General features: G+C 44.3%; 8 protein-coding genes across 8 annotated transcripts; 4 read left to right on the plus strand and 4 right to left on the minus strand. All coding sequences in view use genetic code 12, as the record gives it.

Annotated features, from left to right (window-relative positions):
- Positions 1-448: 448 nt before the first annotated feature.
- Positions 449-3,433, minus strand: NGS1 (Ngs1p; the record flags this gene model as incomplete). The annotated part of the gene is made up of 1 exon (XM_029034738.2): positions 449-3,433. One exon carries the CDS (start codon positions 3,431-3,433, stop codon positions 449-451), a length of 2,985 nt encoding a protein of 994 aa, XP_028889980.2.
- A 904-nt stretch (positions 3,434-4,337) lies between these two features.
- Positions 4,338-6,560, plus strand: CJI96_0000514 (crossover junction endodeoxyribonuclease; the record flags this gene model as incomplete). Its single annotated transcript, XM_029034739.2, has 1 exon — positions 4,338-6,560. One exon carries the CDS (start codon positions 4,338-4,340, stop codon positions 6,558-6,560), a length of 2,223 nt encoding a protein of 740 aa, XP_028889981.2.
- Positions 6,561-6,705: 145 nt separating this feature from the next.
- Positions 6,706-7,932, plus strand: RRD1 (peptidylprolyl isomerase RRD1; the record flags this gene model as incomplete). The annotated part of the gene is made up of 1 exon (XM_029034740.2): positions 6,706-7,932. The coding sequence occupies one exon, from the start codon at positions 6,706-6,708 to the stop codon at positions 7,930-7,932; it is 1,227 nt and encodes a 408-aa protein (XP_028889982.2).
- An 8-nt stretch (positions 7,933-7,940) lies between these two features.
- On the minus strand, positions 7,941-12,674 carry CJI96_0000516 (ubiquitin-protein ligase RKR1; the record flags this gene model as incomplete). The annotated part of the gene is made up of 1 exon (XM_029034741.2): positions 7,941-12,674. The coding sequence occupies one exon, from the start codon at positions 12,672-12,674 to the stop codon at positions 7,941-7,943; it is 4,734 nt and encodes a 1,577-aa protein (XP_028889983.2).
- A 138-nt stretch (positions 12,675-12,812) lies between these two features.
- On the minus strand, positions 12,813-14,788 carry ZCF38 (Zcf38p; the record flags this gene model as incomplete). The annotated part of the gene is made up of 3 exons (XM_029034742.2): positions 12,813-14,636; positions 14,685-14,709; positions 14,760-14,788. The coding sequence occupies 3 exons, from the start codon at positions 14,786-14,788 to the stop codon at positions 12,813-12,815; spliced, it is 1,878 nt and encodes a 625-aa protein (XP_028889984.2).
- Positions 14,789-15,154: 366 nt separating this feature from the next.
- Positions 15,155-17,497, minus strand: CJI96_0000518 (uncharacterized protein; the record flags this gene model as incomplete). The annotated part of the gene is made up of 1 exon (XM_029034743.2): positions 15,155-17,497. One exon carries the CDS (start codon positions 17,495-17,497, stop codon positions 15,155-15,157), a length of 2,343 nt encoding a protein of 780 aa, XP_028889985.1.
- Positions 17,498-19,010: 1,513 nt separating this feature from the next.
- BNR1 (Bnr1p) lies at positions 19,011-24,170 on the plus strand (the record flags this gene model as incomplete). The annotated part of the gene is made up of 1 exon (XM_029034744.2): positions 19,011-24,170. One exon carries the CDS (start codon positions 19,011-19,013, stop codon positions 24,168-24,170), a length of 5,160 nt encoding a protein of 1,719 aa, XP_028889986.2.
- Positions 24,171-24,789: 619 nt separating this feature from the next.
- On the plus strand, positions 24,790-27,762 carry MIS12 (Mis12p; the record flags this gene model as incomplete). Its single annotated transcript, XM_029034745.2, has 1 exon — positions 24,790-27,762. One exon carries the CDS (start codon positions 24,790-24,792, stop codon positions 27,760-27,762), a length of 2,973 nt encoding a protein of 990 aa, XP_028889987.2.
- Between the last annotated feature and the right edge of the window lie 32 nt (positions 27,763-27,794).

Here is a 27,794-nt window from a genome sequence, read left to right on the forward strand (position 1 = left end):
TGTAAGTCAAGTGCATTCTCTGCACTGTCGCGCCTCGGCCCCACAGTCCAATTTAAGACACCTTAGATAACTGGAGGCCTATGCGCACACGACAAGTGTTTGGAGATTAGAAAAGGACAATTTCAATAAACCATAGCCACCACCCGCAACCTTCCGTCGAGCTCTCTGAGATTCACGGAGCGCGCCACTATCTCTCACTATGATCATGGTAGTTTTGTGTACTTTGAGTCGCGTTGATTGCCTCGGGTGTGTCTCGCGGTCGCTGAGATCCGTCGATCCGTCCGAACGGATTCTCAACGGCTATGCTTCATTCAGTCTTTATCACAAAGCTCCCTTGACGTGGGCTTTTACATCCCTGCCCCTCCGTAAAACGGCTCGAGGAGATGATGTGGAGGGGTCTTGGTGGGGCAATTTTTTTTTTTTATTATTATTTTAATCAAAATTCTCCTCAGGTAGCATCCCCTAGGTTCACCTCTTCGCCACGATGCCTATCGTAGTATTTGTGATACATCTTCCATGGCTCAAACCCAATTGCTTTAATACCATTGAAGGATTTACCGTCCATGACCTCCACCATCATGCATGAGCTCATCCCATTCGAAGAGTTGATGTCACAGTAGTTGGATTTCAAGTACGTCACCGCTGAGCATATCAAACCAAACTTGAAAATCTCAGTGAGGTTGGAATAACTAGGGTCGATCACTGGCCCTACGATTCCCCCAACCAATGCCTCCTTCTTGTAGCTGCCGGTCCCGAGGCAAGCCTCCTCGATGAAAGGATAGTATTTGGCGAGATTGCTTTTGTTGGTGAAGAGTATAATGCTCCCAATAACATTCTGGTTGCTGGGTTCAAGTGCGATGATGATTTTAGCTTCAAGAGCAGAATTGTTATCATAGTGACTCATTGCCTCGCGGTACAATTCTCGAATCCACCTATTATGAGTTTGTATGTCAGTCACTGATGGACTTTCATCGGGAGTATTAGAGCTGGATGACGACTCGGGCAGAAGTATCTCGTTATTTTGCGTCGTCCGGCCTACCAATGCTTCTAATTTGTCCATTTGCAGACAAATATCAAAACGCACACCAACGATCATCAATTCACGGAAAATTTTCTGTGGAACCGACCAAGATGCAAGCTCCTTGAGTACCACAATGTGGGCTGGCCACAGCTTCGATGCCTCTGTTACATCCCAACCAACGTTGTGAAGAAACGACAGGTTACGATCCTCAAAGCCTTGCTCCAAGAATACTGCCAAGGGGAACAGGCAGCCTAAGCTGACTGTTGAACAATTTTTCTCCTTAAGTAGATAGCGCATTGCACGAAGATGAAGATTCTTGCCAATCAGTTGCATACGTTTTGTCTTATCCACCAACAAATACACGATTGAGCCTACTTTTTCTTCATCGGGATTCGCCTTAGAACCCAAATCTTGTACCCAAGTGATTATGACTCCGTATATGATATTCAAGCTCGAGTTTCTGATCACAAAATGTCGTTGTGTGCTTGCATACGTGTGTAAGAATGAGACTAGAAGTCGAAATGAAGATTCGCTGAAGTTTGTCTGATTGCTCTTAAAAAGTTTTAAAAGCCCCCTCCAGTCTCTATGGCAATCGAAATCATCCACGAGCCATTTTCGTTTGGGGGGTTGAGATCTTCGAGTCTTATCAGGCAGTTTGCCAGGACTTAGTGAGATCTTCCTTCTTTTGCTTCTATCAACAACAAACTTTTTCTCACCAGGTATGCATCCCTGCGGTGTATAGGATCCCACTAGAGCGCCAACAAGCTCCTTGAGAACATTTTCAGTGTAATCATAACAACAAAGGTACGCTGATCCAATACTTTTATTGTAATAAAAGTCATAAGGTGACAGCGTGGCCACGATTATTAGCGGTTTCGACAAGTGAGCCCGACCTGACAGCAGCGAAAGTGACAGCGGGGATGCACCACATAGTATAGAGATGTATTTCACAATCCCTATTTGATACATGTTCCTAGAAGCCTCAGATGTAAACACTATCACAGCTTTTGAGTTCTCTATGAGTGATTCATGAAGGTTGGTAAGACCATTAGCTGTGTAGGTGGTGTGAAGTACATGAGTGTTCTCAACTTCTGAGCTGTTTGCAAGCTCTTCTCCAAACTTTTGAAACACAGCTTCTCCAGGGTATAAATTCGTTTTAGCAGTACCTTCCAGTTGTGGATAAATTGGATTCAAAAGAGGTGATAAAATTAAAATATTGTTATTTTCCTTGTCATCAAGGAACTGCGTTAACGGCAAGACACCCTCATAATCTCTAATAAGAGTTATTGAGCGCCTATACGCTGTTTCTGAAAGACTCTTGTGCTGCTTCCAGGCTTCCGGATAGGCGAGACCAAATAATGTAGGTTCAAAGGCGTTGCCGTCGGGAAAAATATCCTGCCATTGAGGGAGACGCTTTTGCACGTTCTCAATACGGGCCAACGAGGCCGAGATTATATGCTCTTCAACCGTGCCATTTTTGAGGGCTGTGGAAATGGACTCGATTGCTTCTATTTGAAGCTCGAAATCGTGACAGACCATGACCAAATCACAACCCGCTATCATTGCCAACATGACACCTTGACCTAGCCCAATAGAATGATATAAAGCGTCCATCTCCAAGCATTCACTGATGACAAATCCTTTGAAACCGATTTCCTGTCGAAGTAGTTGATTGATGAGGATAGGCAGTAGGCAAGCATGAGTCTCGTCAGGCGATATAGTTGGAACTCCACAGCCAGCAGCAGAGATTCCATCTATAAGTCCTTCATTGATAAGTTGGGCGAAAGGCACCGAATTGAATCCTCTGATTTGATCCAATGAGTCTGTCATCATTGGGACCTCAAGTAGAGAGTCCACAGATGCGTTTCCAATGCCCGGAAAGTGTTTACCGACAGTAATAAGACCACCGTCTTTGAGGCCCCTTGCAACCGCTTTGCCATATTTTGTCACCTCCTCGGTAGTTGTTCCGAAAGAGCGCACCAGCACTAGTTGATGCGATAGCTTTGTGATGACATCAAGCACGGGTCCCAAAATGATTGTGAACCCGATGTGACGTAGCTCTGTTGCCAATGCTTTCGACACTTCATATGCTAATTGAGTGTCGCCAGTTGCAGCCAATGCCATAGCACCAGGAAACTGAGTCAAATTCTGCGAGTCGAACAATGAATTGAGCATGCCTCCCTCCATATCTACAGAAAATAGCAAAGGATATTTATAGCCAGCGTCTTTGTAAGCAATGTATTGCAAGTCCCGAATGAGCTTGGACATCTGTTCCACCAGCTGAGCATTCTTCCTCAGAAGTATCATTGTAGATACTTTGTATTTCACTATGAGCTGGTATGCTTGGGATGTGACGGTTGTTCCTTGGAACCCGCCGCATACAAGCTGGCCCAAAGCATTTTGGGGAATCATAAGGAGATGTGGTGATTTTGTGTGGAGTTTCCAATGACTACTTTTACCTCGAAAACACCTGTGCTTGAATAAGCTGGGGCATACTGCACGAGAGGGTATCTGGGCATTGAAGTGGCTCAATTGGAGTTACAAAGAGATTACAATGTCAATGTTCAAAAATCTTTAAAAAGAAGAATAAAGAGAAGAGAAAGGGGCTAAGGGCTGGTAGCAAAATTGACATTTGTCTTTCATTGGTTTTCTGCTTCGCTGATGTTGAGTACATCTCCTGCTATGACCTGCCTCGCAAGATCTCAAGAATCTACTTGGTAGGCATAAAGTACACACTTCTTTCTCTCAGAATTAAAAGCAATGATGTACGTCAGAAAGCCTCCACTACTTTTTCCTTTTTTTTTTTTATTTTGCTACACTGAAACACCACTAAAGATAAAGAACATGCATCGTGCTCACTACTTTCGTAGCTCTGCATTCGCAGCCATTACTGACCTGAAACGCAGTCATTCACCACCTCAAGAAAACCAAGCTGTTTTTGTAGGATATGCAATTTTTGGATCATCGAAACTTATCATCTCATGATTTAATTGATTAAGTACGCTAATTTATTTTTACTTTATACATATTTTTCTTTCTTAAGCTCTCAATGTACTCTCATCGACCCTGCGCTAAATGTCCGCGTATTTTGCAACCATTTGGCTACTTACATCTTATCATAGAAATGTGACGTACAACCATAAATCGAAATTAGAAAGCCCTAAATTGTACTGCTACAAAATCAATTATCTAGAAACCTGAATAGCCGCTTCCTTCTTCTCTTCATAGGCTGCTACTCTTTGTCACCCTACTCTCTACAGGTATCTTAATCGCATACATTTCGCGTCTTCACTTTCGCTCTGTCCCCAGGGATGCAATGGGTATAGCTGATCTATGGCCTGTCGTGAGTCCAGCATGCGATCCTAGGGTGCCATTCCCCATATTCTTGTCCAAATTTATAGATGATCATGGCAGACCGCCCCGATTTGCCATCGACGCTTACATGTTCATGTTCTACTCACAGCTACCAGATGCCAATCCAGAGGATCAAGTGATTCAGGAAAGAGTGATTCGTAACTTCATGGCGAAGCTATTCTATTTTGTTCAGCACAATGTCTCGTTTGTCGTTGTGTTTGATGGCAAATTCAAGCCCAGCAAGCTACGGCACGGCCACATCCCCCAAATACCTGGGTCAGTGAACTACGATGAGATCCTACATCATTTTCATAGGGTGCACTCTTCCAATTACAGCGAAGGGCTGCTGCTTGTGGAGAGACTAAAAAAAATTCTACAGAGAAATTGCATGGATATTGTTCAGGCACCTGGAGAAGCTGAGGCCGAATGTGCGTGGCTACAGAAGCTTGGTGTAGTGGACTACGTAATCTCGGACGACTCAGATACACTTGTTTTCGGAGCTACTAAGATGATTCGTCTTTTCAATCGTGTTAAGTATATGAATGAGGAGGGTAAGCCCGTCTTGAGTAACACAGACTATTATGTGACTCCCGTGTACATGGATAAGGTGACAGAGGTTACAGGCTTAGACAAGAACAGGATGGTATTACTTGCAGTTCTTCGAGGCGGTGACTACTCTACTGGTGCTGAAGGTATAGGAATTACTCGTGCCAAAGAAATAGCTTTGTGTGGCACGAACTTACTATCTAGTCTCCCTAGAAAATCAACGCAGGACTTTGGTTCTCTTCCGGACTTTTCCAAGATGTTTGTCGAGACTTTTGTTGATCAAGAGAAGGCGCAAGCTCTATCGTTGCAGAATCACAAGTCACTCAAACTGGAGCTTGATCGTGCTGACAGTTTGAGAGCATTCAACAAATACTTGGACTCATTTTTGAGAGAACAACATAAGGATGTGTTTGGTCGTCTGACCACAATGAAGAGTGAGGTCAAGGTGGACGATTACTATGCGTTACTTTACTTTTTTCCTCTAGTGAACAGAAAAGTCTTCAAGTTCACTCCGTTTTCGACAAGTTTTGGAGAGCTTAAAGCAATTGATGATGATATGCCTGGACTCACTCCCAATGACTCCACTCAAACTGTCAAAAGATACAACTACGTTTGTGATCCCGGAGATATTGGGGAACTGATAGTGAAGCAAGGAAAGTTCATATTTGTTGGAAAGGGCAGAGGAGTCACGTTGAAGGTGAACGAGTATGCTCTTCCACGAGAGAGGAAGTTCAATCTCAAGTCCTTCGCACTTAAACTTCTTAAATCTTCGAAGGTGAGGTCGGAAATTATCCTTGCGAGATCAAGGATTGTTGATGGTGAACATTTAGGTGTCTTGAAATTCCAGAGAACTAGACTACACGACAAGGTGTACTTGGTGACGAAGAATAGCATACACGATACAGCTTCCCCGAGCGACATCAATGGCGATGCAATAGGTGACGATCAAGACAATCAGGATCCCGATGCTCTCATCCAACAAGTCGACAATGATGACGAAGATAAATTGATTGAAGTTTTAGTTACCATGAACTCTATACGCTTGGTAGCCCCTGACGTCGTCAAGGAATTTGAAAGGAGACAATTGATCGAGCAGCGACGAAAATCTCCAAGTAAAAAGAAATACTCGCCGCAGAAGACGACTCTTGATCGAATTTGGCCAGAGCTATCACCAACAAAGAATAGACCTCAATCGGTCAAGGTAATCAACGTTGATGACGACACGGTGGAACATGAAAGTCCAATTAAAACGAAGTCAACGTCTTCTCCCTACAAAAAGAGATCACCAAGGAAACAGACTTTAAGTGAAAAATATGAAATCAATCCAAATCAAGTTCCTGTTACAGCATTTTTCCAGCAGAGGAAGGACCCCTTTGTTGAAACACGGTCACTTTTTGTCACAGATGATGACAGTGGGAGTGATAATGATGCCAAGATTGAGAAGAACTACATGAAAATGAAAAACATCATTGCAGATGGTCCCAAATTGGCCGAGGGCACCGCTGTAAAAGCACCCGTTGAGTCGCGGCTCAGTTCACCAGAGCTGAGTCCATCAAAGAAATCACGCATGAATCTTTCCCCGGATACTTCACCGATGAAAGCAAAAAAAATACCAACGAAAAAGGATCCCTTCCTCTAAGCTTGAGGGAACTAGTGATTAGAAGCGGTGCTGCACAAAACACTGAGGGCAAATATTGTTGTTGTTTCTGCATATAACCCATATCAGCTTTTGTAACGCTGCAGTCGAGACTTGGAAAACCTACAACAAGTGAAGTTTTCCAATTATGCCTCCCAAGTTCTCTGCACCGGTAAAGTGCATATATGACGCCTCCGATTTAGACAATTTCAAGAACTCGATCGCCTACGAAAGGCTACACAATATAATCAATCTTGTCGTGCAAAAAGTCAAAGGTACTTCTTTGCCAAAGAATGTATTTGATATATCCTTGGTTACTCGAAGCGCCACAATAAGTAACAGCTCGACCAACGATGACAATCAGTTTAATCATTATAATGAGTCCACTCGCACAGTACTAAGGATTCTCAAGTCTTTTAATACTTTGATTGATGACACCCCTCCTCTACAAGGGCCCAGGAGATTTGGAAACTTGGCAAGGAGAGATTGGCAAGAAAAGGTTGAGGCTTGTGCTGGTTCACATCTTCAATTAATTACAAGTGACAAGGGACTTCAGGAAGAACTTCTGTACTACTTACTCAACGCGTTTGGGTCGTCTGTCAGACTCGATTATGGTTCAGGTCATGAGCTTTCTTTCGTTGCCTTCATTGGTGGTCTTATCGAATTCAAGATACTCGACATTGCTAGCATTGAAGCTGTTGAGCTTCTAACCATATTCGCCAAGTACTTTGATTTGGCTCGTCGTTTGATCTTGGTTTACAGCCTAGAGCCTGCTGGGTCTCATGGAGTTTGGGGTCTTGACGATCACTTTCATTTTGCTTACATTATAGGTGCAGCCCAGTTCAATGTTGATGGTACCAGTAAGCAGTACATTCCGCCGGTTCAGCAAGTTCTTTCATCCCTAACCATCGAGGACTTTAAGGAGACGAATTTTTATGTGAATGCTATTGCATTCATATTTAAGATTAAGCTGGGTCCTTTCAACGAGCATTCTCCTATCCTACATGATATTCACAAGACGGTGAGTCTATGGTCCAAGGTATTATCTGGTTTGCTAAAAATGTATGAGATTGAAGTTTTGGGTAAGTTTCCAGTTGTGCAACACTTTTGGTTTGGCGCAGGTTTATACCCTTGGGTTGACGCTGAAAGCAGGAAGATGCTTCCTGTCAAAGACATACAAGAACTGAAGCAGGAAGAAAACGACACTTTACCGGGGCTAATTAATGGATTCTCCGGACAAAAGACTACGTCAACGACTATATCATTAACAGGAGCACCTTGGGCACGCCAAAGTTCGAGAACTGGCCCCTCTCCTGTTCCACGTAGGGGTCCACAACCGCCAGTGAATAGAACCCAAGAACCTCGTAAGCGGTAACTTTAGTACTAAGCTCTTGAGATCCGGAAATTGAATGCTGAACGACACAATGGACATGTACTGCTTCCTGAGCTTTTAAACCACTTATAAAGACACGCTGCGTGAAATTTGTTCAGACATGTTTGACAGTTCTTGGAGGGCAATGAATGATCTTGATGCAAAATAGAATAGCAAATTGCGCATTCCTCGAAACCAGAAAAGTGTAGACTGACGTTTCTGTTGAAAAGCTCAATGCAGTCGATGATTGAGCCATTAGTGAGAGAGACAACCCTTTGCGACGCCAACAACCAAGCTTTCCATTGATTTTCCTTCACACCCAAACGCAATGGACCCAGAACCATTACGTTAGAGAGAGGGAAGGATTCAGGGATCTTGACCACCATCTCCATTTTCTGCTCATCGATGATATAAATTGTACGAATCTCATTGGTGATCTTGTTTACCTTGATTGTGAGATTTTCGTCCTTTTGAGTAAGTTTCGACTTAGCCTGCTCCACTTCATTGAGCATCTTCGATATTATCAACGGAGAAACGAACTTGATAGAAAATTTTTCAATTTGTCTTTTCAACTGAAGGTCTCGAAGTTCGCTGAACCATTGTTGGCAATATGATCCCAAATATTGAAGACACCTAAAGTATAAATGAACAAGAACAAACTTCATCTCATAAAGTGTGTCCTCACCAGGACAACCTTGTAGGATCGAATACTCCGCTATTGAGTATCTCGTAGAGTCAAGTCTCAGAACCTTGTCCAAGCTGTCGTCCACCAAAGTTCTCAAAAACTTTGAGTCCGTGAGATCGACATGATCAAAGATAACGTTCAACAAATGCTCAATGCACTGACTCTCTTTAAGCTGAGAAATGTAGTCAGTTCTGATACCATATGTAGAACCCTTGAAATATGCAAATATTAATAGCCAGCTCCACAAGTACGATGTTGCTCTCCATTCCTCTCCTTTCTCAGACAATAATTCTAGATCTTCATTGAAACTCGCGACGTATTTTACAAGTTGCATAGGCAACTTTGCTTGCACCAAATTATCCTGTGAGTCGCTGAGATTGGCTTTGTTAAGTTGATATTCGACAACAAAGTCGTCCCGAGATGAGATGACGTCTTTTTCTAATAGATTAGCCGAGAGTCTCTGCATGTCCACAAAGTGAGAGCTTTGTAAAACCTTCAAAAACTTTTCTGAATTATTTGAAATGACGGTATCGGAGATACTTGCGACGCTTAAGAGCCTTCGCAACAGCTCATTTGTCATACGCACAGGCTGGTTATTTATGGAAGAATTGAAATTCTCAATATCTTCATTGAGAATAAGGTCAACTAATTCCTCGGTCACGGATTCTCTGGCCTCTTTCCACGCGTCTTGAAGGCTGGACTTTTTGAATAAAGTGGTGCAAAGCTTGATTGTGAAAAATCGTATACCAATATTCCTTACCTCGACTTGAGCAGAGCTCAAGTTGTTTAAAGCCAAGTCAAACGCAATATCCCACGTCTTATCAGGAACGAATTTGGAATCAAGAATTAGCAAGTGGGAGAAAAAGACCGCTAGCAAGCTTCTTACCGACAAGAATTCATCGGAATACGCAATATCTGAATCCAACCACTGCATTAAATGACTAATGAGCATTCCTAATTTGTGTTGCGGTATTAGTTCGTAGTCAGGGTATTCGTCAGTGTCGACAACAAGAAAATTCGTTGCTAAAGATAACCACACTTTACCCAAATCAAGTATATCCTGAGATGATTTGACACCCAAGATTTCTGCAAAAACGTAGTTTCTCATCCTGTCGAAGGTCTTAGAGACACCAATGAACTTAGCCGCTGATGTGAGATAGACCGACAAGAGTAGTGGTTGATTCACGAGCCTCGCAGTTTTAACATCTAGTGCCTCAAACTCATTGGGTGACATGCCATCGAAAGTGGATGAGAGAACTCTGGTTAAATAACGGGCGCAGTATAACTGGTGAATAGAATAAGGTCCCTTATCGACGAGCCTTTCTATGATGCGCTGCTCAGCAGTTGACTTCGGCGAGTCGTTGAAAAGACCATTAGTGGATGCCTTCGTTGCAAACAAGTGTTGAGCAAGGACATCATCCAATTTTGCTCTCATTAGCAAGGCGTCAGGAACTTGATCTGTCTCATTTCTCAAAAATAAATAGTCGTGGAGATATTCACTTGTCAAAAGTGCAAGAATTATGATCTCAGAAGAAGGCGATTGAGTCGAGCCTATTACTTCTCTCAAGATGATTGCTAATTTAACTATCACCTTCTTTCCCTGAAGGGATGCTTCGGACAGGCTGTATTGGCTGGCTAAGTACACATTCTGATGTAGCGGGTTGGATATAGCGATGGAGTTTAGATCGATGGACTCAATCAATCGATGTACAAGATTGTTGACATCATTCAAGGGAAAGTACTCGGGATGCTCTTTAAATATTGATGCTAATTCATCGATATTCCATTCATCCAGAATAATGTTCTCCGACAAGATATTAGCCACGAAAGCATCATCATTGACAAGAGACAAAAATGAAGACAAGGTTCTTGAATTTGAGGTCTGCAATCCTGCGGTGATTATTTGACGTAGGTGACCTCTGGATTCTTCGCCAAGATTGTCTAATTTTGTGTTCGTCGAGACCACTGACTCCAAGAAGTCATTGGGTTTTTCGTGAACGGATGGCGATGCGAGTAGATTGCGAAGTATAGCCGGATCATCAATGTAGTTGAAGAGCAATCCGGAATCACTTGATGAGACCTCAGTTCTTGACAATTTCTCCAAATACTCGCGTACATGGGGGACGCTTTTCTCGTCCAAACTCTTGGCCTTGTTGAGAAGAGCTAAAAGCTTCGGAAGCGCCTCTTTAGCATCACTCAGGACCTTGATGAATACATCGTCGATCAATTTGTTAAGGTCAACCCAGCCCACATTCTCATCAAGTAGAATACGGAGGACCTCAAATGGGAGATCGATGAAATTTGATGTACAAAAGGAAGGAAGCAAGGGAGTCCATTCTTTGAATTCCGGACTGAAGCTCTTTTTAATACATTGTATCAAAAGCTCAAACGAGCGCGTGAGCCCCGGATCTTCAAATATGTCCAGCATCGAGATAAGAACTCGATCAGCCAAGTCGTCGGACATCTCATCGCTGAGAACTGCAACATAAGTAGGGGCTACCAGTGATAAAGGATGTTCAAATTGATGACCAGCAAGAGTTACTTTATCGGAAGATTCCAAAGAGGCGCAAATTTCCTTATTGAAAGATTCAAAGTCCAAGTCGCCTTTGAATGACGCTAGCAAAGAGATAGAGTTCTCTCTTGCTTTAGAGTCCGCTTTCAGATAGACTTTTGAAGAGAGACCATCTATAACCACCATAAATGCCTTTTGGCGGAGCTGTACGGACGAATCGCAATTTAGAATGTCAAGAATATTAAAAATACATTCTAATGCTGATCTCTTAAATGAAAACGTAGGAAGCTTTTTAAATTGAGATAACAAAGAATCGACAACTTTGATTGTGTCTTTGGAATTTCCAAAGCTCCAGGCCGATTCATCGCAATCGATTGATGCAATATTTTTTAGACATGCCGTGAGAACGTTGTAAAATAAGGGATCAGAATTGCAATGACCCAAACGAATGTAGTTAATGAGGCGAGAGTGTGCTTTGGAGCCTGCCGACTCCCAAAAGTTCTTCTTTAATCTGATTTTCTTTTTTTCTGACGGCGACATTTGCGTGAAAGCTGTAAGAACATTTAAGGTGTCCCAAAATTGTATGATGACGGATGAAAATATAATGGACTGAGTCTTCTCCTTCACGTTGAGTTTTATGTTCTTTATAAAATTTTTGCTGACTAGCTTATAGAGGCCCTTCACATCATCTAGCTGGGATATGAAGCGAGATGGCGAGTGATTTTCCTTGAGTTCGAATGAGCATTTCAAAAGTCCAAGATATGCCTTGAAGAGACCCAAATTTATAGTCTCGATATCGGAGCATCTACCGAGATGCTCCCAAAGATTTTCCAGGCGCAACAATTCATTGATTAACGCGAGCGAATCCTCCTGAAGGGAGAAGCCTGAGTCTTCATTAATTAGGTTGATGAGCTTGCATAGCATGAAAATTGCGCCAGCGAGCGATCTATCATACTTTGCGATCGAGTCCTCATTCTTCGTGTATCGAAGGTCAGATAGCGACTCGTGAGTTTCCACACAAACCACAACGTAAATGTAGTTCACGATCTGCTCACTGAAAACCAGCCATAATTTGGTGTTCACTCGCTCGCTATCATTCTGAAAGCTCTCTAGAAGCTCCTTGTAGGAAGCTTTGCTGACGGGCGTGTCCTGGTCATACAAGCTCAGTAGCCATATTGGAATTGTGCTTTTCAAGTACTTACCAAATTCACGGCCACCGACTCTTCTCAATAGTGTACCTTGGACTTGATGAGCAAGTAGTCTCACCGTTTTCGAGTTGTCTATGGCCACTTTGGGGTAAGCCTGAATCCAGCACATGATGGTGTTGTCAGTCAATGTAAAAGATGAATCATTGAATGTTTTCACCAAATCGCCCAAGTTCTTCTCTCGGGTCACGGAGTTCTTCTTGGAGAGGGCCTTAAAGAGTACAGCGACATTGGCATCTTCGATGAGCAGCACTTCAGGAACAGCTACGAAATAGCTGATTGACACTGGAAACCCATTATATCCTAAATTGCCTGCTATTGAACTCGGTCTGCTGAAAGACATTTGTCTGGCAAAAGCTGGATTTCACCGTTAGTTAATGTAGAGCAGACGATTCGCACTCAAGTTTCTCTTACTACACAGTAGAGAGATTGCGAACTACTGGGCACGGTTGCGAAATATCGCCATCAATAAATGATACATTCATGAGACGTCCCTGGTGACGTCGTCAGTATTTAAAAAGTCAAAGAAATTAGAAAATACGTTGTCCGACATGGCCCAGTCCATGTTGGCATTCAAACCTCCAAAGACCTGGTCCCAGTCGGTATCGGAATGCTGCTCTTGGTACTCTTCTGCAGCAGATTCGATGATTTTTGTGAGGTCGTTAAGACCCATCTCTGCGATTTTACTCTTTAAGTAAAAGAGTGAGCGAGTAGCAAGTTGCCAGTTTTGACACGATCGGGAGATCGTCGTGTAATAAACTTTTAGATTATCGATGTCCAGATCCAGCATCGATGACGGCGACGAGTGGATCTTTAACAATGTTGTACTGATGCCCAAAATAGACAGATACACTATAAGAATGGACGGTGGAAGGCCTGACTGATTGAATTTGTCAAGACATGTCGCCAATTCCGACATTGCATTGATGCACAATGAATGTGATGGACTATCCTCAGTCTTGACATTCACAAATGGTCTGTTCAAACATAAGACTAAGATATAGTAGTATAAGCGAAAATTCAGGTGAGTGGGGTTGTAATTTTGTCTCTTTAGCGTAGTCTTACTCCAACGCATTTCAACTGGAAGTTTGCTTCTCCATATGCCTAAGTATTCATTAAAGTCGTGGATTTTGCGCTTGGTAAGGTATGACATGTCATCGCCAGCAGAGTCCTTGGAAAAGATTTCCTTAAGAACCAGGCCGACACACTCACTAAGTGAGCACAAGGAAATCAAAGACTGCGAGGCATCAAGATTTGCCACGCTTTGTGGATCATTCGAGGGCTGGAATATGAAATTCTCAATCCCCGTAGAGTTTGGAAGGTGCTCACTAGAAGGTATCGTAGCTTCAGATTTTCGTACTGTTATAGGCCGGCCCATGAGTAGGCTGACAAAATGATCATAGACAAAACAGCCCCAGTAGACACGCGACCGTACCATCACGTCCATATTTGTCATTATATCTGGATGGGTTTTATCCGAGCTCTGTTCAATTGCCCAGTCCCTAGGATTCAATTGAAACCCCAAATCATACCCCATTCTGAACGCCATACCAGATAGCATCCAGCTTGAGGAAGCGTTGCCGTCACCGAGTTCATACAACGAGAGGCATAGCAAAGCTTGCAATGTGTTAACATGGGGGACGCTTATCTTCTTGGAAAATATTTTTGTTTTTGAAGTTTCGAAGAAAGATGGTGCTAAGTGACGTAAATGATCATCATCAGCACATTTTGCACCCAATGCTGCGATTGCGTATATGAGCTCCTCAGAACAGTAGCCCTTGAATGTCAGTGGATGGAAAAAGTCGTTGAGGAAGCTCTCTCTATGTATAAAAGTTGCAATGTCTGGGTACTGAAACTTAAAGAAGTTCTCTAGACATGTAATGAGCGAGGAAGAGTTCATGAGCATATTATCAAATGGGTCCACTGACGCCGAGTTCGGATTCATCTCGACCAAATTGTAAAACGCAGAAGTTGGTCCGAAGATGGAATAGCTTCCTCCACTGGTAGCACCGATAGACACGGGAAGTTTCCTTTTCGGAACCTCTGGAGAAGGCTCCTCTTTCTTGATCTGAGGCAGCAAGATTTGCTTGAGCTCAGTAAGTATAGCTTCATTTGGAGCTTGTCTATCCTGAAATACGATGGCCTGAACTTTGGAAAGAGTTTCCTGAAGCAGCGTCACCAAGTTGCGTAGTCTCTGTGTCTCTGTACCAGTCAAGCGAACACTGCGCTTGTCATCGCCAGGACGTTCACATTTGAGACCACGCTTCTGGCAATTGCCACATATGGCCTCGCCATCACATTTGATCTGCTAGTTAGCATGGGCATGTATGGGGTATCAAAGAGTAGAACATACCTTCCTGATTCTACAGTTCAGACAACTAATTCGTTAGTGAAAGTTTCAAAGAAGCAGCAATTCCCTGCAACATACGAATTGGAGCAATTTCTCCTCATCGACATTCGAGCAATTGGATTGCTTCACTGCATCGACGGGTGTATGCTTCTTGAAATATATAAGCAGCTTATCTGTTTTTCCGCAGGCCTGGCGCCTTGTCTATCAGTTTATGTGAAGGACCCTACTTTCAAACGATTTGGTGCATTACCAAAGGACAATCCTTATCTGTGATCTAGCAGTTCTCCTCCTGAGGAAATTAAACATTGTATATCCCTCGTAATTGCTCAAACGCTGCAATCGCTCTTGGCATTAAGTATCTCATGCAAGCTATACCGCATTTTGGTGTGGTGAGACAAGTCCACGCTCGACTCTGATCGCTGTGTTTTGTGGAGATGCGGGTGGAGAACTTTTGACTTCGTTTCCTACCCTGCCTAGGACATCAACTCTGCATTAACTTCCAATATCCCTTTCTGTCTGTTTTTCAAAAGGTCGTAGAATTTCTTCACCTCTTCAGAAACACTAATTTTTCGACGATCAAAATTAAACACCTCTAAATGTTCTTTACAAGTCGCTCTTGAAAGAGCAACGTAAACCTGGCCCTTCTCAAAGGTCCGCCTTAGATCTATCCTGAGCCTGTCTATGGATTGACCCTGTGATTTGTGAATAGACATGGCCCACGCTAATGTCAAGGGAATTTGTATTCTCGTCATTTTGTCGTCTTTTCTCAACTGCATTGGTTTTGGCTCAACCGTAAATTCCACTCGCGGAACAATATCAATTGTGTATCCATTAGAGGTCCTAAACTTCACCAAGGGTAGACGCTCCGCCTTTGAGTCAACATTTTTGGCCTCTGCTGCGACTTTAGCAAAGTCTGTCCTAAGGTTTGAAGGCAAGCTGGCGTATATGGCCCTCTGCTCGTCAGTATATTCGGGTCTCCCGACCATACCACAGACAAGCTGAATTAGGCTCAAGAGTTCCGAGGACGCATTCTCAAAGTTGACATAGCCGTACACAAGTTTGAGCTTTGTCCAGACCGGATCTGTGACAAAGCCCACTACCGTGCCGATGGATCCGTTGACGACCTTAGGGATGATATTATTCTTCAAGCACATGACTTGAGCTCCAACCTTCAACTCCAATACCTTTTCACACATGAGGTAGTCGTATAGGTATCTGATCAGCTGTGGAACCTGTGAGTCTATTGCGAAGAAGCTGTAAACCTGACCAGGGAGTTCGTGCAATCTCGATTCATTGGCTCTCTTCACTTCTTGTCTCGTCGGGTAGAGCTCTGTTGGCTCAATACCATCACTGTAATTGATTCTTCGCAGTAGCAGTTTGAATTTCATCATAATGTCGTCACTTATTTCCCCCTGACGCAACGCGTTAAGCATGTCAATTAGCTCAGTGTCACCCTTTTGACGAAAGATCTCTGTGAGGGTTATCGTACGCTTGATGACGCTAGCCCAAACTGGACTTTGGAAACAAAAGTGGCCCCGATTGTCCCTTGAAACAGGAGGCAATTGAAAAAAATCTCCGGAGCAAACAAGCTGGATTCCACCAAAAGGTTTTTTATTCTTTTTCATGATGCTTGCGAGCTCACTGATGTTGGTAAACAACTTTCCGTCGATCATCAGAATCTCGTCGATGATAAGAACCTTCAACTTGTCCCATTTATTTTTAACTTCCCTAATCCTTTCAAGTTTCTTGGCCATTGCCTCGGGAGATTGCACTCCCAAGCCGATATGTAAGTATTTATGCAAGGTTTCACCTCCAATATTGATAGCAGCCATACCGGTGGAAGCAGTGACTCCTACTGAGGGCCCACCGTGCTTCTTGACCAATTGTTGCACCAAATATCGGAGAACATAGGATTTTCCCGTACCAGCAGAGCCAGTGAAAAAAACACTTTCCTCTTTGTTAACGACATAATTGATGATCGCTCTCTGAGCCTCATTGAACTCTTGCTTGTTGGTGACCCTCGAGGGTGACGCAGGTGTTGCAATAGATTGAGAAGGCGGTAGTCTTCGAGTTGGCTTCTTAAATGTTGTATTGAAAAAATCAAGTGAGCTGGAGCCCGAACGTTTAAGGGAGACTTTTTTTATGGGACTAAGTTTTGGTTTAGCCACGGTCTCCTTATTATGCTTCGTATCCAGCGTTCGGTCTGTCACGAAATCATTATTCACGACCTTCAGCTCTTCAATCTTCACTTGCTTCTTGGGATTGGGGTTCGCCCTGTTCAATTCCTCTAGCTCCTTGATCAGCGGAGTCACTGTTTCCTCAGTGTTAGGCGTATCAGAAGACGCTTCTTTTTTGACCTGAAACTGACTTAGAGAAGCGATGGCTTCTTTTTTTATGGTAGAAGCATGCATATCGATCAATTGCTCTTCTTTCAGCACAACATAGTTCGTGGGAACCACATTCTCCTTGTCATTCAGCCCAAGCGCATCGAGCAGTTCCTCCTTCATGTTTGTTTTTGGCCTGGAGCGTTCAGGCAGACCGTTTTCTGAAGCAGATTTAGACCATTTTGAAAGCACTGGGTTTTTAAAATTCTGCACTTCAGGAGAACCGAACGATGTGTCTGAGGAGCCAAACTCATCAAATGCGCTCTTGGAGGAAGTAACCACAGAGAGTCTTGAATTGCACCTGTTCAACACTACTTTTTCTGGAGTGGTTATCATAGGTTTTCTAGCTGGTTTCGGGGGACCGCCACCGAAGAAGCTCGCTATCAGCGGCTGAGGTCTCTTATGTGGCTTCTCGTTTTTTGTTGACCTCATAGTGTGGATTCAACAGTGGTAAACAAAGCCAGTGCGGGAGTAGGGTGGAAAGAAATTAGGGCGAGCTGAGAAAGCTGGCGCCAGAGATTTTGCGACTGGCGGTAGAGCAGAGCAGTGCCGGCGCCAGAGAAGCGCGCTGGGGCCAGTGCTGGGGCGAGGGAAAACAAATAAAAAAAACCACGCCCGCGTAGCTCTGGCTCCGAGCGAACTTCAGGCAGAGCTGGGGCAAGGTGCGCCAGACCCAGGACACACAGGCCCCAGGGAGGCCTGGTGAAGGTATTGAGAGCGATTGATTTGGTGAGTTAAAAAACTTGAAATTGACAATAAAATGTGACATTGAGATGCTGAAACTCTGTATAGCCAAAGCAATCTATGAAATGAATTTAAAGAGTTGGACCTGGTTGGTTCTTTCTGGGGCAATGAGAGTCCGTGCATTTGAACCGCGACCATGGGAAGAAGCGGTCACAGAATACAACTGAACAGAGCAGGGGGATATGTATTTAAGAAAGGTGCAAAGTTGAGGGCTAGATGGGGAAAGAATAGTGATTAATGTGTCTTCACTGGGCTTATGTTCGAGTTAACAAAGGCTTTAGCTTGATGTTATAACTATTTTGCAGCCATCATCTGCGAGGCCCAAGGTCAGGTCTAGCTTAGACAATTGGCTTCGATTTCCGTAGAGTGAAGGGAAGTGAATAAGATATACTTGTTCTTGCTTTAATGACTATGATGTTATAGTTTAATTAACCTACTATGGGGTTCCGGGACCATCTATAGAGCTGCCTCAAGTGAATGCCTAGAGAACTTTTACCTGCCCAGGCCACGGGCAAGCCTGGTGCCTAGTAGAAACTTCGGGCAAGTGTGTCAAAACATACTCTACCAATGTAATTTTTTTTTTCCCGCTAGACGTTTTAAGCTTCTGAGCTTCGACTCTTTTTATCTAAATAACGGCTTCCCAGATAGCAGGCTCTTTTCGAATTGCCCGTCTCCCTCCAATGCATACCCCAAACCACAAGTGTGCCTCGTTCCAACCCTCGTAGTGTCACTGAGAACTCATTCCCATATGCTTCCAGAAAAAGTCAGTCAAATTAATTCTGCTTTTCCAATTATTTATTTTGTTATTCTCTTTTTTTTTTTTTTTCCTCTTCATCTCATTTAACCACCCACATCTCCCAATGAACTTCCCTACCTTTGGCTTTAGCGAGCTAGATTAGCTGTACGATAATAAATTTCGCAGCCATTGTTAGGCCCACCCAGCCTGTTTCCTACTACCTTCACAATTTCCTAGCTCCTAATACACTCGATTTTTTCTTATTTTGTATTGTTGCCATCTGAGTTCCTGTGACTTCTCCCTCAAACTTAAACACTATCTGCTCCTGCTGCCCTGTGAAACTTTGCCCTAAACCGGTCTACCCCTGCGCAGTCTACATATGGGTGCGTATTCCTGATTCCTCGCTACCAACTGATACATCTGAAACATCCTAGTGTCCAAGGGGACTCTCTGACTGATTCCACAATGAATGATGGCATCGAGCAGCATGATCAGCACCTGCTGCTATCTCTGCCTATACACTCGACCGGACAGCCCAAGAAAGAAAATGTATTTGCCAAAGGGATCAGGAAGCTAGGACGAACGGCGTCTAGACTAAATTTGACCACTCAGTTCGACCAGGACCCGCTGTCGGGTTCCGTTTCGCCTCTGGTTAGGCTTGCTGACCCACAGAGTACATCTCCTGATGACGAGTTCCAGTCGATAGGGTACAATGCTGTTTCTGATGCTACAGAACCCACCCATGTCAGGTACTTGCCCAGAAAGGACTCTTTCACCGTTTCTGACCTGCCCCATAGAGCTTCACTTGGCTCTGGAGAGGTTCGGACTGAATTGAAAGCTCCTACATTACCACCATTGCAAACGATTGCCATCAATGAATGGAAAGAGGGAATGTCACCCATTCTGTCTGCTCAGAGTCCCATCACTGCCAGATCTCCAACCAGAAACCAATTCCAATTGGAAGATAAGACCATGAATGCTGGTAGTTCTATTATGAGTTCAGCTAACGATAGTTCTGCCAGCTTCGGCTCGCTTGATCCCAAGCCCAGATCGTCTAGTCTCCTTGAATCCCACATTCCACGTTCCCACAGCATAAGCGGCTCTACTACGGAGATTCCCGCAAACAGCATAATCAAACTTGGACCCCCTGCACCACTATATACCCAGCCTAAGGTGCGTTCCAAATCGAGCTCCAACTCATTGAGCTCCAAAGCCATAATATCTAATCCATTGCATTCATTTCACGTCGTCACGTCCAACATCAATCAGATGCCTGAGCCTGCTGTGGTTGAGCATCTTTTTCAAAAGCTACTCTCCATCAGAGTGTTTCCGGAGGATTCCTTCAAAACAACTTCTCTCAAGCGCAAATGGGAGCTCCTTTTGAGTGAGGGCGAGACCAACGCCGCCTTTGATCTACCTCAATTAATCGAAGAAGCCGCAGTATCCGTTGAAACTGCGGACACGAAACCAATCACACAATTCAAGTCTAATCAATCGAGCAGGAACAGCTCAACCTCCTACCAGAAAGAACGTCAATCCGACTCATCTAATCGATCCTCACATCACTCAAACACATCGCCAATGTTGATGGCTTCTAATGCAAAAAAAGGTTCCCCCATATGGTTTATTCGTCAAATCTTGCATGACGCTCTCCCTGTTAAGGATATTAAGAAATTGGAAAAAAAGCTCATCAGCCTAAACAAGTGGGTTAAAGAGTTTCGAGAGCTTCAAGGTGAGTCTGCATTGTCTAATCTTCTCAAACGGCTCAATCAAAAAAGTATCAAGTCCAATAATGAATTTGAAAAAGAGAAGTTGATATGCAAGTGTCTCAAAGCCCTTTTGGCCACCGATCCGTCAGTTGAAGAGGGGTCTAAAATCAAACTTCCACTCAACTTGATTATCCAAGAGCATCTTCAGGCTATCAAGAGCCTTCCATTCTCTTTGCTCTCTCCCAGTATCGAGACAAGAACTTTGGCAACCGAATTGCTTATTTATTTAACACATTTTGGGCAATTTAACTTCTTTCCTCACCTCTTGGACGAGTTTAGGAAACTCCAAGACAAGTATTTGATGTTTGTTCGATTTCAGCCCTGGATGAATGCTTTGGAAACTACACTTGATCAGCATTTTCAAACCGCCAAACAGCATCGTTCAGAGCACGAGGAACTCTTCAAGGAGTACCTTCTAGTCACTATAATCTTCATCAATCAACTCCTTGAATGCTGTGAGAAAACGCGAGACAGAGTCATTCTAAGAAAAGAGCTTTCTGACAGCAGGTTTGATGAGATTCTCGGCAAAATTAAAAATATCAGCGATGACAAGCTAGCAAGACATATTGCCCACTTTAATCGACTAGCTGAGGGTGACTATTCGGAGTTTTTGATGGAAAAACTGTTCAGATTAGAGTCAGAGGAAGACAGTGAATCTTTTGGGTCACATTTCAGCGATCTTCCTGTCAAAGGTTATGCCCCCCTTGATACAGACTTCGAAGCTGGTAATGAAAATGTACACATGAGTAGTCTTTTGGATAAGGTGAGGTTGATAAAGAAATCCAAAACAGCTCCTGAATCGAAAAGGTCCCTTGCTCTTCTCAATACCATAGCAGATCACTTGGTGGATGACAGTTTTGGAGTAGCTAGATCCGATACTGGTCTCAATGTTACTTTAGAAAAACTCATTGATCGTTTGGAGACAGATGATACCGCTCGTCGTGCTGTGATGGAAGTGGAAGCTTTGAAAAAGCAAATCATAGAGATGAAGGAGAATAAAGTTCCCACTCATCACTTCGAAATGAAGGATGACAATGGCCGCATCAAGTTGTTAGAGAGTGAGATTCAAAAACTGGAGGATACAGTTGCAACCCAAAGAAAGCTGATCAGCTTGTTGCTGAACACTATTAAGCGGCTTGAGACAGAAATTCAGCGCTTGAAGAAATCCAATGATTTAGGAAAGGGACATTTTTCTCGATCAGCGTTGTCTTCAGCGACTTCTGCATCCGATTCGACAACACAAGGCGAAGAAGCAGAGAGAAAGGGAGTTGTGCTTGGCGAGCTTGAATACAAATTGGCGAGACAGAAGTCAAGGAGTGGACTCAAGAAATCCAAGGTTACCAATAATCTCTGGTCGCATCTAGGAGAGCAGAAGGGAACAGACGATTTGAATCTAAATCAATCTCTCTCGGGCGCTACAGTTGATTCCATCGACAGAGCAACATCTCTACCCAAAGAGTTTCCAAACCTTAAAAAACTCTGTGATTCAACCGGAAGTGATGAGATGAAGGCCGATACTAAACTTCCTCCCCCTCCGCCACCTCCTGCCCCTCCCCTGCTCCCATCTTTCCTCCAAGCTGCTGTCGCTTCAAATGGCACACCCTCAGTGCCATCTCCGATACTGGCTCCTCCACCTCCGCCTCCACCCCCGCCGTTACCACCAATGCTAGCGGATCAGAAAAACTCTCTCCCTCCTCCACCTCCTCCATTGCCATCCTTCATGGCTGATTCTGGCGATGCAACTAATTCAGGGCCTCCCCCGCCACCGCCATTACCAGGTTTCATGTCTGCGAGTGATAAAGAATCTAGTGTCCCTCCACCTCCGTGTCCTTCTGGGCTGTTCTCTCCTGCTATGACTGATGATCATCATCAAAACCATGGTCAAAGCGAAGCTGGTGATGAAGCTGCATCAAGGAGAAAACTGGCAGTGAAGCTTAAGACGGTTCACGTTCACAACGTTCATGACACAAACTCTACAGTGTGGGCTGACATCAAGAAGTTCGACATTCAAGAGGTTTTGGAGACTCAAGATGCTTACAGTGAAGTTCAGACGCATTTCAAAGTGAGGGAATTGCCAAAGAAGAAGGCCCTAGATGTGAATGCTGCAAAGAAGAGAGTGAAGGTCCAAACTCTCATTCCAAGAGATATCGCACACCAATTTGGCATTTACTTGCACATGTACAATAATTTGACGGCTGAAGACTTGATACTCAAGATTTTACACTGCGATAAGGATATCATGGATAATATAAGTGTGCTTGAGTTCTTCAACTTGGACTTGTTCAACGATTTCTCGGAGTCTAAATTTAGGAACTTTGCTCCGTATGCTAAAGATCTCGCTGACCCAAACTCAACGCCAGCCAAACCTCCGGATGAACTCGAACGGGCCGATAAAGTCTTTCTAGAGATTTATAACATGAGACAATACTGGAAGTCTCGCTCAAGGGCGGTTCTTGTGACTCAGACTCACAAAAAAGAGTTCGAGGATCTTAATGCCAAGCTCATAATGATAGAAAGAACAGTGTACGCTATCAGAGAAAGCGACAATTTGAAGCACGTCTTGGGATTGATATTGGAAGTTGTGAACTACATGAACGACGAAGCAAAACAGGCCCTGGGCTTCAAGCTAGATACCTTGCAGAGATTGAAATTTTTGAAGGATAACTCTAACACGATGACCTTCCTTCATTATGTTGAGCGAATCGTTAGGAACAAATTTCCAGATTGGGGATCCTTTGTTGACGAACTCAACATCTTAAATCAAATCCATAATATCAATGTCGAGCAAATCGAAAAAGATTGTGAAGAATACGAGAGAAACATTCGCAATGTTCTTGACTCGTTGGAAAGGGGTAATTTGAGCGACTCAACAATGTTTCATCCTGAGGATAGAGTTCTCCAATTTATCAGACGTCCACTCATTGTGGCAAAGGAAAATGCTATTCAAGTCTCTGAGAAACTCCGGAAAACCATGGAGCATCATACTCAATTGATGAATTACTTCGACGAGAATCCTGACGATAGCAACAGCAGGAACTCTTTCTTTCTGAAATTTGCGGCTTTTGTTACCCAATTCAAGCAAGTGCATGCCGAAAATGTCCAAAGAGAAGAGGAGGAGAGAGCGTACGAATTAAAAAAACAGGCCATTCAACGAAAAGAACACATGAAAAAATCTTCTGGGAAGAATAGAACTGAGCCATCTAAAGAGCAACTTAGCGAGGCTCTTGGCAAGTCTTCCGCAAAAGATAATGTCGTGGTTAATCATGAGGAAGATGATGAGGATGACGCAGATGATAACGATAAACCTGGGAACCGCGCTGCCGTTGACGAATTATTGCGTCAACTAAAATCGGGGCCCATGAGAGACAAGAGCAAAGCGAGAGAACGCAAAACGAAGGCCCTCAATCAGGCTCGCAATCAAGAAGTTGCTGACAAGAATATAGAGCCACTTTCAGATCAAGTCTATGACAGCGTGAACTATTTGAAGCGCCGCATGACGGATCGAAGGAAGTCCAGTGACAAGGCATCCGAGCCAGAAGAGGTGGATTATGTCATGTTGAGAGCTAGGAGTATGCTACACCGCTTGAGAAGTACACCTGACGTCTTGGAGGCTACAGGGGACTTAAGCTCCCAGCCTGGTGAGAGGGTGGATCTCGCATCTGATTCAACTGAAGAGGTGGCACAAGATGAAATTGAAAACGTCAGTGATGAGGCTGCAAAGGAGATCATTGTAATCAGTTCCTCCGAGGGTAGGCCAGAAAGTGAGTCTGACGCGCAGAAGCCAGTATTGAGCGCTTCAAAACCGGATCAGATTGTAGTAAGCTCGAAACTCGAAGCTGTAAAGGAAGAGTCTTAGCCCTAAAACTGTTCACTCTGACAATGTCAACGCAACGAGCCATTGAATGTTTGGAGTATCGATTCAAGGTATAACATGCATTTAAGATACGACTCTGTGCATGTGGTGGGTCCGAGTCAGAAAACGAGTCACATAACGGTCGTTCTCTGCAGCACTGAAGGGGTGCTTCGACAACGTCTAGATGTACATGTAAGATAGCATGTCATGTTGCTGATATGCTTTTAGGAGGTATCAGTGTGATTAAAAAGTGATATTGGGCTAGGATTTGCCCAATGATGGCTTCGTTGTGTGCCTAGGGCATGTGCCCCGCGGACTAGCTAGCTCCGATGCCTGGAATGACTCACGAGAAAATTTTCCGGCTACCATATTTCGATGTTTACTGCACACAAGGCGAGAAGCGAGATGCCTGGATCTTAATTTTCCACCATGAAGTATTTCAGCCGCTGATTTGTCTCATAGAACCAATTCCCCCGATTTAGTGAGGCTGCTTGACTTATAGACTCAGCCATTTGCTCAAGCTTACGCTGCGAGCCCTTGATTTTTCTTTCTTTTTTTTTGAAAATCACCAAATCGTTGCATCTACTCTAGACCACTACTTGCTATCGCACAGTGCGTAATCATGTTGACTAGGTTCTCCAGAACGTGGCAGTTGACTGCCCGCAAACAGCTACATTCGACTCCAAGATATCTTGATGCCGTTGTCGTTTCCGGTACCAAGCTCGCCAAGTCCATAAAGCATCAAGTTGCTCAAAAAGTTATTGAGTACAACCGTGAGCAGTTTCCCACTCTTGAGTTACCCTTAACTAATGAGGACATCTCTTTTGAGCAACTCTCGTTTACACCTCAATTAACCATCATCCAAGTCGGTCTGAGACCTGATTCTACTGCTTACGTGCGGTCGAAGCTCAAAGCTGCTCGCTCCTCCAATATCCAGCTGAAACTCTTGCACTTTGATGAAAATTTCACTGAGGAAGAATTGCTTGAGGAAGTTGACCGCTTAAACAAGGACCCCAAGGTGAATGGAATTTTAATTCAGCTTCCCTTGCCAAAGCACATCAACGAAACTTTGGTTACAAATGCTGTTGCGACTGAAAAAGACGTGGATGGCTTCGACAGATTCAACGTGGGTGAGCTTTCGAAGCGTGGTGGTCAGCCAAAATTCAAACCATGCACACCTAACGGTATCATGGAGTTGATTAAGACCACTGGTATTCAGTTGCGTGGTAAGTCAGCAGTTGTAATTGGTCGTTCGGACATTGTGGGTACTCCTGTTGCTGCCATGTTGAGAAACGAAGACTGTACTGTAACTGTTTGTCATCGTTACACATACGACTTGCCCTCTGTTGTTCGCGGTGCTGACATCGTCGTGGCTGCTGTGGGTATTCCCGAGTACGTCAAGGCAGATTGGATTAAGGAGGGTGCTATCGTCATCGATGTGGGTATCAACTACAAGGACGACTCTTCTGCCAAGAATGGTAAGAAGCTTGTTGGTGATGTTGACTATGCCGAGGTCGCCAAGAAGGCCTCGTACATCACGCCAGTTCCTGGTGGAGTTGGCCCAATGACTGTTGCTATGTTGTGCTCTAACGTTTACGATGCTGCCATCGCCCAAGCAAAGCGTGCCCATGACCACAAGTTCAAACCTCTCCTTCTTGAAGTCAAGCGTCCTGTTCCTCTGGACATTGCCATTTCTCGTGCCCAGAAGCCAAAGAAGATAACCAAGGTCGCTCAGGAGTTGGGAATTTTAGAAGCTGAACTCGAACAGTATGGTCACTACAAGGCCAAGGTCGATCCTAAGAAGGTTTCTGATCGCTTGGATGAGCAGCTCGAAGGTGACTCCACCTCTCGTGGTCATTTTGTTCTTGTTGCTGGTATCACCCCTACTCCTTTGGGGGAAGGTAAGTCCACCACTACTATTGGATTGACTCAGGCTCTTGGCGCCCACTTGGGCTATAACTCTATTGCCAACGTTCGTCAGCCTTCCATGGGTCCAACATTTGGTGTCAAGGGTGGTGCTGCTGGTGGTGGTTACGCTCAGGTCATCCCCATGGATGAATTCAATATGCACTTGACTGGTGATATCCACGCCATCTCCGCTGCCCAGAACTTGTTGTGCGCTGCTGTGGATACCCGTATGTTTCATGAGGCCACTTCAAAGACTACCAAGGGCTTTTACAAGCGTTTGGTGCCAGCCAAGAAAGGAAAGCGTCTGTTCACCAAGCAGATGTTGGCCCGCTTGGAAAAGTTGGGCATCCAGAAGACCAACCCAGATGACTTGACGGATGAAGAGATCGAAAAATTTGCCAAACTCAACATTGAACCCGAATCTATCACAATTAAGCGTGTTGTCGACTGTAACGACAGATTTGTGCGTGAAATCACCCTTGGTCAAGGTAAGAACGAAGCGTCAAAATACCCACCTCGTGTGTCTGGCTTTGACATCACCGTTGCCTCTGAAATCATGGCCATTTTGGCCTTATCCACCTCTCTTAAGGACTTAAGAGAACGTGTTGGTAAGATTGTCGTTGGTACTCAGAAAGATACTGGAGTTGCCATCACTGCCGAAGACATTGGATGCGCTGGTGCCATCACTGCTCTTTTGAAGGATGCCATCAAGCCGAACTTGATGCAGACCCTCGAGGGTACTCCGGTGTTTGTCCATGCTGGTCCATTTGCTAACATCTCCATTGGTGCCTCTTCTGTCATTGCTGACAGATTGGCATTAAAATTGACCTCTCCTGCCAACCCAATTAACAATGGCAAGAAGGGTTTTGTGATCACTGAAGCCGGGTTTGACTTCACCATGGGTGGTGAACGTTTCTTCAATATCAAGTGTCGTGCTGCTGGTGTATCACCTGACACCGTTGTTCTCGTTGCCACTTCAAGAGCATTGAAGTTGCATGGTGGCGCCTCTGACGTTAAGCCTGGCCAGGAGTTGCCTCAGGAGTACACCACTGAAAACTTGGAGTATTTGAGGAAGGGTTGCGCCAACTTGGCTAAGCAAATTGCCAATATCAAGCAATACAACGTTCCGGTGGTTGTTGCCATCAACGAGTTCGAGACTGACAGCAAGAATGAACTTCGTCTTATTCAAGAAGAGGCATTGGCCGCTGGTGCCGACTACGCTGTTGCATCTTCTCACTGGGCTGAGGGTGGTTCCGGTGCCCTCAAGTTGGCTGAAGCAGTCGCCAATGCAGCTGCTAAGCACGAGACCACTGAGCAAACTTTCTTGTATGATGTGAACTCGTCTGTCGAGGACAAGTTGTTGCAAATTGCATCGAAGATGTACGGCGCCAAGGCTATTGAATTGTCTCCATTGGCCAAAAAGCAGATTGAGACTTACACCAAGCAGGGATTTGACAAGTTACCCATTTGCATTGCAAAGACCCAATACTCCCTTTCGCATGACCCAAGCTTGAAGGGTGTGCCAACGGGCTTCACCGTGCCAATCAGAGAGGTAAGATGTAGTGCCGGTGCCGGATACTTGTACGCCTTGGCCGCCGAGATCATGACGATTCCAGGCTTGCCCACGCACGCCGGATTCATGAACGTCGAAGTGAACGACGAGGGAGAGATTGAGGGCTTGTTTTAAATGAAGAATTTGCATATTATAGCATCATAGAC

The sequence above is a fragment of the Candidozyma auris genome, chromosome 1 (genome assembly GCF_003013715.1).
Source record: "Candidozyma auris chromosome 1, complete sequence".
Taxonomy (NCBI): Eukaryota; Fungi; Ascomycota; class Pichiomycetes; order Serinales; family Metschnikowiaceae; genus Candidozyma; species Candidozyma auris.